This window comes from Rhamphochromis longiceps, linkage group LG1, assembly GCF_057381845.1.
Source record: "Rhamphochromis longiceps isolate RC_006_pf linkage group LG1, R_longiceps_female_GT1.1, whole genome shotgun sequence".
Lineage (NCBI taxonomy): Eukaryota > Metazoa > Chordata > Actinopteri > Cichliformes > Cichlidae > Rhamphochromis > Rhamphochromis longiceps.
In genome coordinates this window covers 22,387,662-22,407,686 of record NC_140557.1, presented here as the reverse complement: position 1 = coordinate 22,407,686, position 20,025 = coordinate 22,387,662, and the positions used below count along the sequence as shown (strand labels likewise).

Below are 20,025 nucleotides of genomic sequence, written 5' to 3'. Positions count from 1 at the left end.
CAAAGAGATGGGTGGGAAGCACAAACATAATACTTCATGTCATTTCCATTATTTAAAATAGCAATCAAAGCTGATCTAATTAGGCCGGTCTGTATAATTGAGGCCTTTCAGGAAACACTGACAGGGTCCAGATACTCTCTCTTAGTCTGTGTGCAAGTCTCACCAGAAGCACAGGGAATTCTGGGACACGGCGCAGTCATGACTTTTGTTAAGGATGCAAACCAGACTTGAGCTGCCTGTGTGTCCTGATGTCACATGGGCACTTATCGGAAACGATCACGTATGTGCGAGAGCTCTGCACACTCACTTAAAAACAGTCGTGCATTTGTCATTGTCCAGGTCTGCACTTGTTTGTTTAAGCTCTGACTTTGGCATGTGATGAATATGTATTGCATTTCTTATCCAGGCACTGCGTTTCCACATTTGTCATAAAGGGCTTTTCTGTGCATCTCAGTGCCTTTTCACACTTCATACATATATAAAAACACAAACCTTAACTTTTCCTGACTTAAAAATAGTTTTCTCTCTATTCCTGTAAGTTATAACACAACTAAAGTTTTGATTGACTGAATTTCTAGTGTTGCAACACAAACTAAGGAGGTCAGACATTTTTGTGGCAATTCGCAGTTGGTGGTTGATACCATCTTCACGGTCAGGCTGCATTCAAGTGTGTTTCTAGTTTGCCTTGCTTGGATAAAACATCACTTTTGTTTTGGTTTTTCAGAGTGGATAGATTTCATACGAGGAAACAGTGGAAGTCCTAAACTCTTCCATAACTTTGAAAGACACCGGCCAACAGAGGAGGTTATTTGGCACAAGGGTTTTGGTTTAGATTTTCATGAAAATTGAAACACAAAGTAAAACATGACGTGTTTTTATTTTTTTAAACTATATGTGTATGGAAGTTCTAATATGCTCTCTTGATCCGGGGTTTGTGTGGTTTGTTTTAGCCTGTAAAAATTTAGATCTTGACTATAAAAAAAACCATACGCCTTCCTCTCAGCAAGAAAATGCAAAAGGTATCAAGCTGAAATTGAAGAAGCTTGGTGAAGAGGTCAAGCAAGGGCAAAGGATAAACCCATTACTGGTGAGTCTTAATTAAAACAGAGAAATAGGCCATCATCATTGGTAGAGAACGCCATTGAAATTGCGTTGAGATTGTTGAAAGTGTGAGATATATAATCAGTTTTATATATATATAGCACTTCAGAAAAAAACAAAAAGAAATCTGAAATTAAGATGATAAATAATAAGAATAGAGTTTAATCTTTCACCGTAAGAGTTCTGACAATTTCATATAATTTTGCTCCTGGAAAGCTGGCCAAGCCATGTGCACGACCAACAGATGTTATTTTAAATCTAGATTCACAGGTGGTCAAAAAAAACAAAAGGAACTCTGAACCTCTGTGGGAGTTTCATCCCGAAACTGGCTTCCCATGATGCCCTTTGGGCCGAGCTCTGTAGGACAGAGGTGCCAAGTCTCCTCTGGTTTCACACAGGAAGATAAGATTGGTGTGTGTGTTGGACTCCTGTCATTGCGCAGTCAAAGTTAGTGCTGAGCTAGTACAAAGGTTTGCCAACACCAGTCACGCAATACAGAACAAAAAGTCAAAGGCCATATTTTACAGTCCCCACCTCCTCATTTACTCAGTTCCTCACGGCGAGATGGCTGAGCATCTAATGACAGCAAAGCAAATGTGCCTGGATTTGTCCCTTTGCATGGATTTAAGTGCTATAACATGGAAATGCAAGCACAGTTTTTGAACGAGAAGCAGAGTCAGCTACTGCTGAGTTACCAGCTGACAAATATATGGAAGACACAGTTAATTTTCCCCTCTGTTTCTAATATAGATGCAAATTCTGTGAAAAGAAACAAAAACAATGATGACTTATAGGCTGCAAACGCAGCTGTGCACATTCTCTATACTTGCCATGTGTGAGCGATATTTCCATACAGTTTCTGACATGTGATTAAAAAAAAACACATAATGTCATTTTTTGCTACTTCGTCCACAGTTGTTTGTTATGACAAAGGACACATTTAATTGTAACTCTTTAGTTACAGAAATGAGGTAGAATTTCTTTACCTTTACTTCTAATATCTTCCTTCCAATACACTTCCAGACTTTCTCTTTGCTCACAGTCCATTTATTTGGTCAATTTATTCTCTTGGGTTTGGCCCACATTCTGGTTCCTATTTAATTATAACAATGCTGTGGATATTAAGAATTACACATTAGAATTGAAATATTACAGTTTTATGCTGCATAATATGCAAAACAGATGTTCTGAGCTGAAGCTCTCTTCTTATTTTCCTATCACAACCAACCATATCATTACCAGCTGTGACATAAATCATAACATGATATGTCTGATATAATATCATTGTCCATTCATTGTCTTCTGTGTGGTTCTCTGAAGCCGATTAAGGACTTAGAGAAAACTCAAACATGCTAAAAGAGGAAATCCTGGTTTTTTAAAAAACTTTCAGGAAATAATTGTGTCTTATAAACAGATATACTTATTTTTCCTTTAATATGTGTCTACATCTTTGTTATATTTCTATCGATTCATGTTTTTCGCCCATTGTGTACGGGCCATGCTAAATAACGGTTTACAGAGATATTGCAGATTCTATGTGAGTCTGTGGAAAGATGATCCTTCCTGCCACAAGCATGCTAATTATTTGCTTTATACTGGATATTTGCCATAATGTGTTTTTGAATAACTCCTGATATCACAGTTTGTTTTAGCTTTGAGTTACCTAAATGAAGGAGAACAATTATGCGAGGCAAGCTAACATTCTAAACACCAGCGTAACTCACAGTGCATATGGACGGACACATGCCATGATGGATCGCTGCGGTCAGCACCATCTGCTTCTCTCCAGCTGCTATGTCACCTTTTGAGCTCTTTTACACTCTACGAAACGAAACAGACAGAACGTAAGAACAGCAGCCTCACAGAGAAAGATGTTGGCAAACAGTTTCTCAGCAGCTCCATGTGGCACAGGACGTCATACGTCATGCAGCATCTTCAAAAGCGGCCACATTTCCAAAGGCATCGCCTGTGAACTAACTGGTGCACTTGGTTCTAAAATTCAACCAAATGGGGATTCTAATCATCATAGCTTTCCGCGAAGGAGAGCATTTGTAAACAAATCCACCTTTGATCCACGCTCCAAAATCAAACCTCAGTCGCTTAAAATCGCAAATTGCATGATGGTGAATGAAATTCTCTGGCTGCAATAATGATAATTATGGCAGTTAAGTGGAGATGTTTGTAATCTGTCTGCAACACATGTGGGTCATGAATTATTAATGCTGAAGAGAGAGGCTGTGAGTGGAAAAACTTTAATCCACCTTGAAAAAACAGGCTAGTGGCATGGTTGGAAGGAAGATAAGGAAGAGTGAGAAAACACAAATGGACAAAACATTTACAGCCTATGAGTTTGAAAGGGAGAGCGTTAAGAGAGAGAAAGGGGCAGATGAATTTGTGTGTTTGCCTGGACGCCACTACAAGTGGTGTGAGGCTCTTGTGGTTTTTCAGCCAATAAATCCTCTGCACATATTTAATCCAGTCAGATGTGCTGCAGGAGAGGAGCACTGAGGGATGTATGGCCATTACTCAGCAACCCACATCAGAAGGAGAGGACCTACAGATCCACCTTACCACTTATAGACATGCTCAGCATGGGGTGGAAACCAGACATGAGGATCACGAAAGAAAAGGTGTGAAAATCAACTATTCAGTATTCAAAGTTCACTGAAAAGGTCTGATCTTCTAGCAATATTGGTGCAATTATACATGGTCATTTATATGATGTGAAATGTGAGGGAGTGGAACTTCTCACAAAGACCGTTTTTTTAAATTCGATTATGGCCTAAAACTATTAAAGATACAAAGATACGAGCGGAAAATGCCTTGTGTTTGATTAAAAAGCACATAAATTCTCTTCTTAGTTACGTTTTGTTTAGTGTTTCAGTGCATTAAAGTCAGTCTGATGCCTGAACTAAAAAGTAAAAATATAGTTCTATGAGCTGCTTCACTTTTGAATTTATGTTCTTCATTTCAACAGTTATCACTACACCCCGCAGAGTGAAAAAGACAAAGAGTTGTACATTTAGAGATGGTTTTTCATGTTGTTTCAAGCGTGAGCTTTTTCTAGGTGTCTGAGACACAAGCGCCATCTTCTGTTCAGTCTTTGCTATTACCAGGCGGGCTCATTTCACTCTGATCATTAATGTCCTGCTCCATTTGACATGGTTTGCCACCAGCCATTGTTTGAGACGTGTCTTAAAAGTGGGATATGCATACTGCTACTAATACTACTACTATTACTAATACTATTTAAGCTGATTGAAATTACAAGGCACACAGAAAATCGCACTACTTTTTTCAAGTTCATCCAGTTGGTCAAGACAGCATTGGCTGCTTCTGCTGACGTACAATAAAGAAGAGAAAATTACACACACAGAAGTGATTGTCTCTAAATCCTTTTTTTTTTTTTTTTTGCAGGGATGATGGATGGATGAGGTCAGGCAGGAGTGTCTTTGCCCTTTGATATTCACAGTTGACACTGTGATCTGTAGTGAGAGTAGGGGGCAGGTGAGTCAGTATAAATGTCAGGATAAGCAAGACAGAATACATGTCTGTGAATGAGAGGGAGAAAGGTTTAACAGGGAAGCTGCAAAGAGTAGAGGTAGTGACGGTGAGTTTAAATACCTGAGGTCAGTTATCCAAAGTAACGACAGACGAGGGTCAGTGGTGATTTGGGACAGATGGATACCAGCAAGAGTGAAAGGAAAAATTTAAAGGATGTAGTGAAACCTCCTGTGATGGCTTGGAGATAATGACACTGACAAAAAGATAAGAGTCTGAGTCCCCCAACACTGTTTAAATAATTTTTAATTTTAAAAACGTGAATAAAAAATAAATTAAAATATGCATGCTATATTTAGCTTTGAGATGAATGCAAAGAAATGGTTAAGAAGTAAAAAGGAAACAGTTTTAAGATGAATTTCAAGTGGAATCAAAGGTGTGTTTACAGTGATTTTATCTTCAAATTTCCATAATTCTCAATAAGAATATGCAATTAAAAGAGAAAGAAAAGACTGAACAGTGGGACTCATAAGACCCCTGTCTGTCTGTTTTAAAGCGAGACAGCTTTGACGGAGAGAAGGCTTATTCATTAAAATGGGGAAGACAGGCATCACACAGCGAATGTACAGATGGATAAAGGATTTTCTCTCAAGAAGGCAAATACAAGTAAGGATAGGGAATAATTATTATGAGAAGTATATAGTAGAAAATGGAACACCACGGGGGACTATAGTGAGTCCCTTATTATTTTAATTGATGATGTTTCATAATAAAGACAGTCGAATGGCATTTTCTCCTTTTGCAGATGACGGCACCATGTGGAAGAGAAGACGTTATGTAGAGTTTGTTACTAGAAAGGTGTAGGAAGCAATTTTTAAAGTTGGAGAATGGACACATAAGTGGGGATTAAAATTTTCAGTGGATAAGACCAAGACAATGTTTTGTTTTGTTTTTACATGAAAAAGAATTGGTAAGGACATTAAACGAAAGTTATAGAATCAAGAACTAGAAAGAGGAAATAATTCAAATTTCTTGGGGTTTGATTTGAGAGGGTTACATGGGCCATACATATTTAGAAAATTAAAGACAAATGCAAGAAAATGTTAAACTCACATGTGGTACAGAAATATATTTGTCAGGAAGCAGGAGGAAAGAGGAAACAGTCATTTCATGTCTCAGATTTGGACACACTGGGCTAAAATGCACACTATACATTTTAAGGGAAACATTGCCAATTAAATGAGAGTACTGTGATGAGACATTAGAGCATGTTATATTACACTGTCAGAAGTATGAGAAAGAAAGAAGACAACTGATTCAAAACCTAAACATAATCAAACTGAAACAGGATTGAATTGATTTATTTAGAAATACCACGACAAGTAAAAGTTATGAGGCAATATTTAATGATCTTAGACAAATGAATTTGTATGATAGGATCTAATACTTAGTGACATTCCGGTACCTACTCCTTATCAGTTGGAGGCGGTAATGCACCAATTCGTTGTTTCTCAACCACCAATAAAAACCAAGAAGAAGAAGGCAGCGTCGAGGTTAGCAGTGGGGTCCTTTTAGCTGCTACCGTTAGCTCTGCAGCAGCTAAGCAGCCATTGGCCGGTGTAAGTCGGAGCATCCTTCTAGAAAAACACCGCTTGAAGTGAAAGATATCGAACCGCAGTTAACGCCACACAGCTAAAGTAAAACGAGACCAACGAGATCTCTTTGAAGACAAAGAGTCTTAAAGGTATGGCTTTCACGAGGTCACTGTCATTTTAGGTCTTTTTAATAAACCGTCTTTATCATCTGGATTCGAGACGGCTGCGCGAAAACGAGTTGTCTCGGCGTCCCGAGGTGCTCTTTGTTTTTCGCAGTTAACGTTAAACGTCCCGAAACGATGGCTTGTCCTGGGGGTCTGTAATGGCTGTTTCATATGGATTTAACCTTTGGTTTTGAGTGACAACCGTTGAACTCGGGGCTTTAGCAGCACATCGTTACCGAACACGCTCGGCTAACAATGGGACGCGGAGATTAGTACGAGCGCACTATGCTTATTAAACTGATTTGGCATGGCTAGCTAACGTCGAGCTCTCACCAGTGAAAGTTTATTTTGGCAACTAAGCCGCAGATAAGAGTTTCGAGGCTTACGTTATGATGCGGATTTTTGTGTTGTTAGCATCTGTCAGTAAGGCTAGCCTCTTTCTCCACAGACGCTAAAAGACTTTAACTTTGAATAGGAGGCCCGACATTTTTATGTTGTTTTAACTTCCTCTGTTATATTGGATGTGGTGTTCTGATTTTTTTTCAAAGCTCACCCCAATAATTGCTGTTACCAGCCAACAACTTATCGTCCAAGAGGAGGTTGTATCTCGACGTATCGATTTAATTAGCCCTCAAACCTTAATAAGGGATCACATCGGTAAGTATCACTTTCACCGGCCCGGGTATTTGGGCTTGAGTCAGGGTTTGGTGTCCTAATGTGGAGCTTGGAGGGTCGCTGAAGCAGGGTCCTCAAAGTTCAAAACGTGAAACTGCTGGCGTTACATAAAGTGGATATCTTACCAGCTGAACTCAGCATGAGCTCAGTTTATATTAGAGATTACCGGGCAATACAGTACAAATAACAATTCATACGGTACCACTTCTATCTCTCTATCTAGAGAGAGAGATCGTTTTTAGGCTTTTATTTAATACACAGTTGACAATGAAAGGTACATTTAAGCAACAACTGTGGGTCCATTTCGTCCACAGGTATCAGTTGAATCGGGTGGTGCTCAGCTTAATTACTGTTTATTGCTAGACTTGGACAAAAATGGAAAAGGGCAATGTGTCTGTAATCATTTGTGTAATCCTCAAAATACAGAACATCCCTACAGTATCACAGTGCAGACAGTTATGTTGAAATGTGCACAAGCATCTCAAGATACATAACCCTTTAAAAATCTTTTAGAATTGTCGTGGATCTATGCAACAAATATCATAAAACAAAAATTTATAATCAAAGTATAATATAAGTTGTTTATACAAGTCTGTATGTGCATGCGTAGTAAATATCCAGTTGTGAGCTCTGTTCTAGGAAACCTTGTTTCTGATGGGTGTCAGATACAGTAACTGCAGGTTGAAAGTCTGAGACTGCAGAGCATGACCTTAACAGCATTTTGTAACCTGGTTGAAGACATAAGTGTACGATCTAGTTCTTAGGCTTTGAAATAGTTTGTCTTCTTCTGCTAACATCTTAAGTTAGGATTACTTGTTTGTTTTATTCAGGTCCAAATTTTAATTGTAATATTTACATGTTTCCCTCCCAAAGATGCCTTCAGCAACAGCTGGCAACAGTGCTGTCCAGTCTGCCATTCCAGACCTGGGAAATGGAAGTCATTCTGAGGCCATGAAGCAGATTATTGGTGTGATTGACAAGAAGGTCCGCAATATGGAAAAGAAAAAGGTATCTATAGTTATCATCTTAGAGTAAACTTCGCTTTGGATTAACCTCAAATAGGGTGTAAAGCTTTTATCTGTTTTGTCTGTTGTTGTGGATGCTGGAAAATGTATGCTTTTGTCAATATATAATGACATACAGTAATATATAATTATCAAACATACTGATTTGGGAGAATGCAGGTGTTGGGATGTGTTTTGAAAATCAGAAAAATGTTGGAGTAGGTACTTTAAATTTCAACTGGCTTTATAACAGGTTTCCCCTTCCCCAATGAATCCACTTAATAGACTGTAGCACTAATTATGATATCCAGATTTTCCTCTGTCTTGCTCATAATTTGTTAAGATTGTGTGAGAAATGTCATCAAACTGCCTTAAAATATAAATCCACAGTGGTAATAAACCTAATGATGACATTTTTTAATACGTTTGCTCTTTTTATTTGAATTCAACTTTAATGTCAAATTTCTTGTTTTTCAAAAACCTTCTTGCAGTCCAAACTGGATGACTACCAGGCAAGGAAGAATAAGGGCGAGAGACTAAATCAGGATCAGCTGGTAAGAAAACAAAACTGCTTCTCATTTGGACACAGCTTTGTTTTGTCGCAGGATCAAATGTAAATTCTGTCAAATGCAAGGATTTCCAGTCACTCTAACGCTGTATTTATATTAGGGGTGCAACAATACATGTATCGGTGTTGAATCGTTGATACAGTGCTTTCGGTTTGGTACGGATATGTATCGAACAATACAAAACCTTTCTTGTGACGATGCTGTCTGTGTTGAGTGCTCAGTGGATCTGCGTTCAACTACTCCGCCTAGGCTGCACTGTCGAGCGCAGATCCACTGAGCGCAGCGCAAGCTAGCAAGACAGAAGCTAAGCTCGTTGCAACATGGCAACTGCCTCAACTCTACCTGAAATTGAACCTCCCCCACCCTCATTCAGATCTGGCGTTTGGAACTATTTTGGTTTTCATGTGGAAGCATGACCCTGATGGACAAAAGTAAAACAGTATGTCGGATGTGCCACGCAATGCTCAATTACAGTGGTGGGAACTAGTGCGTTAGCGCAGTTAGCTCGTTATTGTGTTGACGCCATCCAGCCCCACGCACGGGGCGATCCGCGGTAACTCGTTAAGGGAGATTTGCCGCGTTATGGCATTAATGTCATTTTAACGCTGACAGCACTAGTGGGAACACAACGAATATGACTGCACATTTACGCCGACATCATCGTAGTGCAAAGACAAGTGGAAGCAGACAAAAACAACAAGCACGCATGCTACAAACTTTACCCGAGTCATTTAGACAGCCGTTAGCACATGATTCTCCTTATGGGGACCTGATATGTTTAATATGCTGCTGAGAATATAGCCCAGAAGAAGCGTATAGTGTAGCTTTTATTTTTGGAAAGAGCCATTTCTCTGTAATAAACTCTTTTCCAAAGATGAGTGATTCCTCGACCAGAGGGTTTTTTTTTTTTTGTTTTTTTTTGTTTTTTGTTTTGTTTTGTTTCAGCAACATTAAATTTAAAAACTACTTTTGAGTTAAAATATATATTTATAGTTTTAATAAATGACAAATTAAAAAGGCATGAACATTTTTTTGTATCGAGAAAATATCGAACCGTGACACCAAAGTATCGAACCGAACCGTGAATTTTGTGTATCGTTGCACCCCTAATATATATCTCAACAGTCTTGCTTTTCTTCACTCACTCTCTTAATAATGCCCATTATCACAGTATTTGTTCAAGTGCTCTGGTGGAATGAAAGAGCCATTATAAAAGTCTTTAAGTTTAACTTAGAGGGGGAAAAAAGATCTGCAAACCCAGTTGCCAAACTTCTGAAGTATTTTCTTTTTTGACTGGTGACTTTAGACATTGATTGTTTTTTTTATATCCCAGAGAACACTGAAGGTCAGAGTTATGCTTGGTAGCACTAAATATTGCACAATTAAAAGCAATGATATTTTTAACGTTAAACATTTGCATTTCAAATGATTCAACATTTGAAATGTTTTCTGTGCACTATTTAAACATGGGCTTTAAATTATTTTCAAGTCACTCTATTTTTATTTAGCTTTTACTGTGTCCCAGCTTATTTGCAAACAGCTTTGTGTATGTAACAAACTTATATGAAGTTATGTTTCACATTCAAGTGTTATGAAAGTATTGCATGTTTAGTTGTTACTACCTCCTGCTTTAAATCATTTCCTGTTAAAAACATCTGATTTTCTTTCCGTGTTGTGCATGAAGGAGGCCTTGGCGAAGTATCAAGAGATCAACAACAACTTAGAGTTTGCTCGAGAATTGCAAAAGAGCTTTCTCGCATTGGGTCAGGAGGTGAGTCCTGAGCTATAGGTGTGCTTTTAACTTGCTGATGAAGTCTTAAACACGCATACTAAAAATCAGTATGCATCAATTATTTTTTTTATAGATCCAGTGGGATGCAAAGGTTTGGGCAACCTTGTTAATAGTCATTATTTTCCTGTATAAATCGTTGGTTGTTACATTAAAGAATGTCAGTTAAATATATCATATAGGAGACACACACAGTGATATTTGAGAAGAGAAATGAAGTTTATTGGATTTACAGAAATTGTGCAATAATTGTTTAAACAAAATCAGGCAGGTGCATAAATTTGGGCACCACAAAAAAAGAAATGAAATCAATATTTAGTAGAGCCGCCTTTTGCAGAAATTACAGCCTCTAAACGCTTCCAGTGGGTTCCAATAAGAGTCTGGATTGTGGTTGGAGGTATTTTAGACCATTCCTCTTTACAAAACATCTCTAGTTCATTCAGGTTTGATGGCTTCCAAGCATGGACAGCTCATGGCGAGTCATATTTTACTGTAGCTAGCAGGTGTTTTCCTTGGAATGCTGTGTTCTTTTTCCTCCATGCATAACGCCTCTTGTTATGCCCAAATAACTACCGTAAATGTCGGGCTATAAGCCGCTACTTTTTGCACAAGCTTTGAACCCTGCGGCTTTTAGTCAGGTGCGGCTTTTCTATGGATTGTCTGTGATTTTTGTCATATCGTAAGACGATTTGTTTTGTGTGTTCCGCTGTTGTACGGCACTACGTTGCCTGGCGGAAGGATCGGGGTTCAAGAGTGGTATGTTAGTCACATGTCCGTCCGCCAGGCAACGTAGTGCCGTACGAAGTAGCGCGAAAAACAAACTTCAAAGTAGCGCTACGCGTTCAGCGGGAGTCGTGGATGATGAGCGGCGATAAACTTGCAAGTTATGCCCAAAAAGCAAGTTATGCCCAACTCCACCGGTGGATTCTGACAGCGTGGAAAAGTGTGAAAACATCCACGATCACCAACGGATTTTGAAGGGCTGGACTGCTGCATGATGGAGAGGAGGACACCGCCACGGCCCTTCTGAGGGTGTTCGACTCTGACACTGACAATGAGGATTTCTTTGGTTTTGAAAGTGACAACGAAGGAGAGAAGAAGAGTGGATGACGAAGCCATCCTGAGCCTGTTCGTTTCCGACACTGGAGGAGAGGACTTTGGTGGTTTTAGTGCGCAGGAAGAAGAGAAAGATGGTGGTGAATGACTGACTTTTCTTCTTGTTAAAGCCGTGTCACTGCACCTGAGCCTAAAAGGTAGTCCGAATCTATTTTTCTGGTGTGCTGTAGGCTACTGTTATGTACTACATGTGCAAATATGTACCCATAACTTGTTTTTCAAAATATTAATAAAAGTGATGTCTCCAAACAGCCATCTCTTTCCTGACAATTCCCTTTGTGCATATTCTCTTACATATGATAAGTCAACATTGAAACACCTGCGGCTTTTGGTCAGGTGCGGCTAATGTATGTACAAAACAGGATTTTCCCCTGATTTTAGCTTGTGCGGCTAATATTTAGGTGCGCTTTGTAGTCCGGGAAATACGGTACATTTTAGTTTCATCAGTCCACAGCACCTTATTCCAAAATGAAGCTGGCTTGTCCAAATGTGCTTTAGCAAACCTCAAGCAGCTCTGTTTGTGCTGTGGGTGAAGAAAAGGCTTCCTCTGCATCACTCTCGCATACAGCATCTCCTTGTGTAAAGTGCGCCGAATGGTAGAATGATGAACAGTGACTCCATCTGCTGCAAGATGATGTTGTAGGTCTTTGGTGCTGGTCTGTGGGTTGACTATGACTGTTCTCACCATTCGTCGCATTTGTTTATCCGAGATTTTTCTTGGTCTGCCACTTTGAGCCTTAACTTGAACTGAGCCTGTGGTCGTCCATTTTCTCAATATGTTCCTAACTGTGGAAACAGACAGCTTACATCTCTGAGAAGGCTTTCTGTATCCTTCCCCTGAACCATGGTGGTGAACAATCTTTGTCTTCAGGTCATTTGAGAGTTGTTTTGAGATCCCCAAGCTGCTACTCTTCAGAGAAAATTAAAAGAGGAGGGAAACTTACAGTTGACCCCCTTAAATACTCTTTCTCATTATTGGATTCACCTGTGTATGTGGGGTCAGGTTTCACTGAGCTTATCAAGCCAGTTTGAGTTCCAATAATTAGTTCTAAAGGTTTTGGAATCAATAAAATGACAACAGTGTCCAAAGTTATGCACCTGCCTGATTTTGTTTAAACAATTATTGCACACTTGCGATCGTGGCTCAAGAGTTGGCAGTTCGTCTTATAATCGGAAGGTTGCCGTTCGAGCCCCGGCTCCGACAGTCTCGGCCGTTGTGTCCTTGGGCAAGACACTTCACCTGTTGCTTACTGGTGGTGGTCAGAGGGCCCGGTGGCGCCAGTGTCCGGCAGCCTCGCCCCAGGGTGGCTGTGGCTACAATGTAGCTTGCCATCACCAGTGTGTGACTGTGTGGATGACTGAATGTGTAAAGCGCTTTGGGGTCCTTGGGGACAAAGTAAAGCGCTATACAAATACAGGCCATTTACTTTCTGTAAATCCAATAAACTTCATTTCACTGCTCAAATATCACTGTGTGTCTCCTATATGGTATATTTAACTGACATTTTTATTTTTTTTTTTATTTTTTATTTTTTATTGTAACAACCAACGATTTATACAGGAAAATAATGACTGTTAACAGGGTTGCCCAAACTTTTGCATCCCACTGTATAATTAAAATACCTAATTGCAAAGCTTTTAGACACTTGTTGTGCTCTTTAGTGGCATCTGCAAATCCTTATTCATTCTCTGCTCTAGTAATTTTTTGTAACGTACATTCTTTATTGCCATAAAACAATCAGTTGGCAACACCTGGTGTAATTTATGAAATACTCCCAAATGGCTCACAAAAGCTTAAAGTGCCAGATGGAGTGAACAGGGAAGCGAATAATTGTTTTGACCATGCTCATTGACCTTTTTGATTTTTTTTTTTTTTTTTTTCAAAGTGCAGTGATGTACAGAGTGAACGTAATGGGTGTGTGTTATCTTGTGAAGCTAAATGCATGAAATTGTGCCTGGATGTGTTCAGATTCAAAAGGCAGTCAAGAAATCTGCAAGACGGGAACAGCTGCAGCGAGAAGAGACTGAACAAAGACGATTGAAGAGTGTTTTGGAGCTTCAGTATTTACTCGACCAGCTGGGAGAAGACGGTGTCAGGCAGGACCTTAAACACCCCGATGCCTCTGGTGCGCCTTTGCTCACTGATGCTGAACTCTCATCCCTCGATGAGTTTTACAAATTGGTAGGACCTGAGAGGAACTACGATGTAAGGTACGCGCGTACCTGTGTGCTGTCACTGGTACAGAAGTTACATTTAGAGTTATCAGTGCTTAAATATGTTTTTGGTTTTGTTTTTTAATCCTGCTCTACAAAAACTATATACTACTACTACTACTACTCTGTGCAATTAATTGCATTTATTTTGTGATTTGCAGGTTGACTCGCCAATATGAAGAAGCATCACTACACCTGTGGGAACTGCTTGAGGGTCGAGACAAGGCTGTAGCAGGGACCACGTGTAAGTATTTTCATGTCTTAATATCGTTCATCACCCATACACATACCTTTTTTTTTTCTTTTTTTTTTAAAGAAACTATTTTTAAACTATATTTAAAGCACTTGTGGAAAATGCCTTAAAATGGAGAGGCTTAACATGTGGCTAGTTGATATTTATTTCATGCCTTCATCTTAAGTGCAGTAAGAAAAAAAATATCTTAAAGAAAATGTTTGGTGTGTGCACCTATCCACACAGGCGGAAACTCACTTGCACTCATTGTTAGTAGTTAGATTGTTCAAGACATCTGATCGGCCCCAGTTTATTGTATCTGTTGTTTCATCCCTTCACACAACATTTGATTCACTCGGTTAATTCTGAGATTGGCTCATACCAGCTGTTGCAGGACTTCTCTTGCAGATTGTACTGACTGTGTAAGAAAACGGAGGCAGACCTTAATCGTCCATTGTGGTTTGTGATAATAGGAAAGTCTGAACAGCTTCGGTGTTCTCTTATTCCAGACAAGTCACTGAAGGAAACCCTGGACAAAGTGCTGCAGAGTGGTTACTTTGACAGAGCGCAAACTCATCAAAATGGGACATGCGAGGAGGAAGAAGAGCAAGAGGAACAGACCGTGGTGGCTGAGTCTAAAGCTGTGGAGCAGCCATCGGAACCTGGTAGCTAACAATTAGCAAATGGTGTGTGTGTGTGTGTGTGTGTGTGTGTGTGTGAGAGACCCAGAAAGAAAGCCATCCTCATGTATATTTTTCATTTAATATAGGATTCGCTAGTGAAAAAAATACAGAGCCCGTTAAAGTGGAAACTATAGAGGTGAGATTTGTATTTATGCTGCACAAGAACCCACACAGATCAACTCTTTCCTTAAATTGTTATATCACATTTTAGTGTACTGTCTTCTGTTGCAGTTTGTAAACAGACAGTTCATTCCAGAAACTACATACAGCAGTACAGACAAAGACCAAGTCGAGGAGTGGAGTGTGGAGGCCCAGGTATGCTCTATTACTGAATCATCAGTCCTCGGTGCCTTGAAACCTACTTTCCAATGCCGTGAGTTTGATTCTAATGTGCCTGTCATGTGTCTGTGCTGAATAGATGGTGAATTCACTCCAGCATCAGCCCCCTGTTCAGCTGGCTCCAGAACAAACCATTACTGGGAACCAAGTTTCTCCCACTCCTGATACTGATCCTGTGGTTAGAAAGCAGGCAGTGCAAGACCTCATGGCCCAGATGCAAGGGACATACAACTTCATGCAGGTTAGATGGCCCAAAATGCTGTATATTGTAGTATCCTATGGCTCACAGTGTGTGGTGTGTGTCTCAAATAAGCAATGGCAAGTAGGATGAACTTGCAAAAAGGTTGGCCAAAGATGAGGACTGCATGTCCAGGCAATTTACAACAATCTATGAAGTCGTGCTAGAGGTCATGAGACAAGAACGTACTTGTTGTGACTCAGAAAACGAATCTAGTTGTAATTTCTGATATATGAATGTGAACTTAAAAAAAAAAAAAAAAAGTAAAATATCGAAACAGGGGAAAAAACCCATTCCCCATTTGGGACAAAAATTCAAAAGAAGTACAATTTAAATGAGATCATGATTATCCCAGGTTTTAGGAAGATGTGCTTACATGGGAGTTGGTACTAAGATCCTTTTAGTCAAGGTTGTTTGTAGTTGAGGTATTTTCCTAATGTGGAGTGAAGGATTATGGGTATGAAACAGACGTGCTCGCTTGCTTATTGGACTGATTGCAAATCTCATCTGTTTACATTTACTCTTGTTTGGTTGTCGTAGGACTCCATGTTGGAGTTTGATGGCCAGGCGCTGGATCCAGCCATTGTGTCTGCGCAGCCAATGAAGCCTGTGCAAGCTGTTGACCTGCAACAGATGGGCGGTGCTCTACGTGAGTGACATTTACTCACAGGTTATACTGAATATGGATGCACTGATTTATTAGTATTGCTCATACTGGCCAATAGACTTTAAAATATAAATATATATACCGTATTTCCCGGACTACAAAGCGCACCTGAATATTAGCCGCACAAGCTAAAATCAGGGGAAAATCCTGTTTTGTACATACATTAGCCGAACCTGACTAAAAGCCGCAGGTGTTTCAATGTTGACTTATCATATGTAAGAGAATATGCACAAAGGGAATTGTCAGGAAAGAGATGGCTGTTTGGAGACACACCCCTTTTTATTAATATTTTGAAAAACAAGTTATGGGTACATATTTGCATAACTTTTTAGGTATGTACAAGTAGCGGTAATTACAAGTACGAAACATGTACTGTGCTTCATAAATGAGTAACAAATGTAGTACATAACAATAACCTACAGCACACCAGAAAAATAGATTCAGACTACCTTTTAGGCTCAGGTGCAGTGACACGGCTTTAACAAGAAGAAAAGTCAGTCATTCACCATCATCTTTCTCTTCTTCCTGCGCACTAAAACCACCAAAGTCCTCTCCTCCAGTGTCGGATACGAACAGGCTCAGGATGGCTTCGTCATCCACTCTCAGCTTCTTTCCTTCGTTGTCACTTTCAAAACCAAACAAATCCTCGTTGTCAGTGTCAGAGTCGAACACCCTCAGAAGGGCCGTGGCGGTGTCCTCTCCATCATGCAGCAGTCCAGCCCTTCAAATCCGTTGGTGATCATGGATGTTTTCACACTTTTCCACGCTGTCAGATTCCACCGGTGGAGTTGAGCATAACTTGCTTTTCGCAAGTTTATCGCCGCTCGTCATCCACGACTCCCGCTGAACGCGTAGCGCTACTTTGAAGTTTGTTTTTCGCGCTACTTGTACGGCACTATGTTGCCTGGCGGATGGACATGTGACCAACATACCACTCTTGAACCCCGATACTGTGTGTCTGATCACATGCCCTTCCGCCAGGCAACGTAGTGCCGTACAACAGCGGAACAAACAAAACAAATCGTCTTACGATATGACAAAAATCATGGACAATCCATAGAAAAGCCGCACCTGACTAAAAGCCGCAGGGTTCAAAGCTTGTGCAAAAAGTAGCGGCTTATAGCCCGACAATTACGGTGTATATATATTTTAAATAGGATTTCTTTGTTTCCTGGGCACAAATGATCACTTTGCTGTTAGGCCAGAGGTTCAATTAGTAATTAGTGCATGCCTATTAAGTTGTTTGGTCGCTGCTTTCTGATGTGGATATAATTGAAAGTGCATAATTTAGCAGCATGTCTTTTTTTTAGGAGTTTGTCTTATTTATTTGTTTTATGTCTTTCTGAACAGTCCACTCAGAGTCCAGACTTCCTCAGACAGCTGCAGTGTCTGGACCACAGGAATCCTCACAAGTAAGTAGGGAGGAGCCCCTGCAGGATATGGGTGGTGAGACTGCTCTTCTGGCTAAGTGGTGCAGCTCATGAATAATTGGAGTTCAGATTGTTTTTGTATTATGAAGAGAGATTTCGAAAGGTCTTCTCCATGGATTGAATGTGATGCTCTCCGACACATCTTTTTTTGTTGTCTACTGCGTGCGATGGGGAGATATTTGATTCATTTGAATATTATAATAACAGAAAAGGGAACTTTTTAAGCCAAAAGAAAATCATCTCATCTCTTGCACTGACTTCTCCATATTCGTTGTTTCCTTGCCTTCCAAATTCCCTCCTCTTTTACTTACCCAGGCCTCAATGTCTCTGTCATCTGCACCGTCTCCTGCCCCATGTTCTCTGTCCTCTGCCTTCCCTCCTGTCTCCAAACCCACCCTCACTGGAGGCATCAATGTCAACGCAGCACCTTTCCAGTCAGTGCAAGCGGTACGCTTTCTATTGGGTCCATTTAAACGGTGTCACAGTGAGCATGTTTGGACTTGATGCATTCTGTAGGAAACCGTCAGCTTTCATACTTGCACAAGTCATAGGTCAGTATTAGAGATTGGTTGGCATGTTTTATTAGTCACAGTGAAAACTGGTCAGTTATTCGTGCAAGGAGCAACAATTTAAGACTTCCCAAACTACGCAGATCTTTGACCCCAGGCCATCGTCGGGTATTGTGGTTATTTTATTTTGTTATATTGATATGGACAGGAATGGGGGAGGAAAAAATTTGTTTCTCTTTTCAGGTATTTAACATGAATGCACCTGTACCTCCAACTACCGATGGCCAAGCAGACCCCTTGAAGCAGCCTAGCCAGTTCCCTGGTGGCTATGGACAGGGCTTTAGCAGCCAGCCAGAAAATGTGGTCGACCAGCCTGACATCCCACAAGAAAGATTACAGACAGGTGTGCATCTTGTTTTGTACGGAAACCCTAGAGCATGAACAGAGTGGTAAAAGATGTATTAGGATATCAAGAGGCTCCCAAGCTTCACTTTGTCACAAAAGAAATATTTTCTGTTGCAACAAAGTTGAAATATGAGTCAGTGAGGATGCCATAAGTAAAAATCACGCAGCCTTCTCAGAATTCAGAAGGTGATTTTGCATTTTAAAAGTAAAAAATCCTTCCATCCTCTTCTGCCCATCCTTATCAGGGAGCCTATCCCAGCCACCATAGGGTGAGAGCAGGGCAGACCCTGGACAGGTCATCAGTCTGATACAGGACTAACACAAAGAGACAGACAACCACTGGCATTTGCATCCACACCTATGTGCAATTTAGAATTTCCAATTAACTAAACCCACTAATACCTTGTCTAAAATTAAAAATGTACTAGAACTTATCCAGCAGTACGTGACGTATATTTTGATGTCGTTTTGTGTCTCTTCTGTCCAGTTGTTAATGCATTCCAGCCCCAGGACCAGATTATGTCCTCAACGCCAGGACATGAAGATCCCTCTGTAGGTGCAGGGTTTGGGCAGTCTGGTCAGTCCTTCTACAGCAGCAGAGCTGTGCCAAGAGGTGGACCCAGGAACGCTCGTGGCGTTATGAATGGATATCGGGGCTCCTCGAATGGATTTAGAGGTAAAAGCATCCAATGTTGTTTCACAGATTTACAATAATTATATTGTGATTTATTTTGATTAGGAGTAAATATGCATCACCTGTTGAACTAATGTCTTTCTGTCGTCAGGTGGATATGAAGGCTACCGTCCACCGTTCTCAAACGCTCCCAGCAGTGGATACGGTCAAACTCCGTTCAACACATCTCGGGACTATTCCAGCAATACCTATCAGCGGGTAAGAGTTAATGCATTAATTTAAGTCATTGCATTGAATTTACATCAGTCTTTTTTATAACCAAGCGTAACTATAAATACAAAACATGCACTTATGAAGCCTTACTATCTCTTTTAAGGAGGGATATCAGCAAGGCTACAAACGTGGAGCAGCCCAAGGACCTCGTGGTTTGTCCCGAGGTAATGTGCAGGCAATGCGATCCTAAAGGATCCCGGGGACCGTCGAATTACGCCACGTTGAACATTCAGGATTTTTTTGAATGTGTTTGCCCCAGCTCACTTTTATAACAATGTTTTGTTTCTCATCGGTAATCTTATTTTTTTTAACTCCTGGCCTACTTATCAGTCAGCCTGCTTCGGTCTGTCTAGATCTTTTTGATGTTTTGTCACAAAAATGCTGAAATTAACTACATGTAGGATTATCAGCAAGTACGTGTGATGGAAAAACAACAAAAAGATATTCCTGTAAACTTGAAAGATTTCATTAATTTATTTTTTGTACAAAATAAATGCAAAAAATACCCCGTCACTGTCTATTTGATTCCATGAGTGCAGTAAGCCACTTGTTACTCCCTTTATAATTTTCATCAAAACGTTTAATTTTCTTGTTTGTTTGTTTTTTTTAACTCCTGTGTCCCTGCCTGCATCGTCACCTCTTTGTACACTGTTATTGATTGAGACTGTTTCAATAAAGTTGTGCCCTATTACCTTCTGTTGCTGAAGCTGTTTGTTTTCTGACATTTTCATTCTGTGTGGTCTTGCATGTGAGTAGTTTAACTTAATACAATCCAATGTAGAATTCAGTCTACTTCAGAGCAGCCTTCAGCTATGACAATAACAGCTATGGAAACAGCCCATCCTTTTTATTACATTGCATCTGTTCATGGTTTCACTGGAGGTAAA

At 40.1% G+C, this 20,025-nt stretch overlaps 1 protein-coding gene across 2 annotated transcripts; it reads left to right on the top strand.

Moving 5' to 3' along the window:
- Nucleotides 1-6,152: 6,152 nt before the first annotated feature.
- Nucleotides 6,153-19,834, top strand: caprin1a (cell cycle associated protein 1a). Of its 2 annotated transcripts, XM_085402622.1 has the most exons (17): nt 6,153-6,346; nt 7,910-8,044; nt 8,532-8,594; nt 10,294-10,380; nt 13,484-13,725; nt 13,890-13,972; nt 14,470-14,625; nt 14,730-14,779; nt 14,875-14,958; nt 15,062-15,223; nt 15,761-15,869; nt 17,238-17,299; nt 17,633-17,764; nt 18,070-18,229; nt 18,719-18,907; nt 19,017-19,123; nt 19,242-19,834. In XM_085402622.1, the coding sequence occupies exons 2-17, from the start codon at nt 7,910-7,912 to the stop codon at nt 19,326-19,328; spliced, it is 1,908 nt and encodes a 635-aa protein (XP_085258748.1). In that variant the 5' UTR covers nt 6,153-6,346; the 3' UTR covers nt 19,329-19,834. The 2 variants fall into 2 exon arrangements, with proteins under 2 accessions (XP_085258748.1, XP_085258753.1); XM_085402627.1 differs by lacking the exon at nt 17,633-17,764 and having other exon boundaries at nt 6,155-6,346.
- Nucleotides 19,835-20,025: the final 191 nt, after the last annotated feature.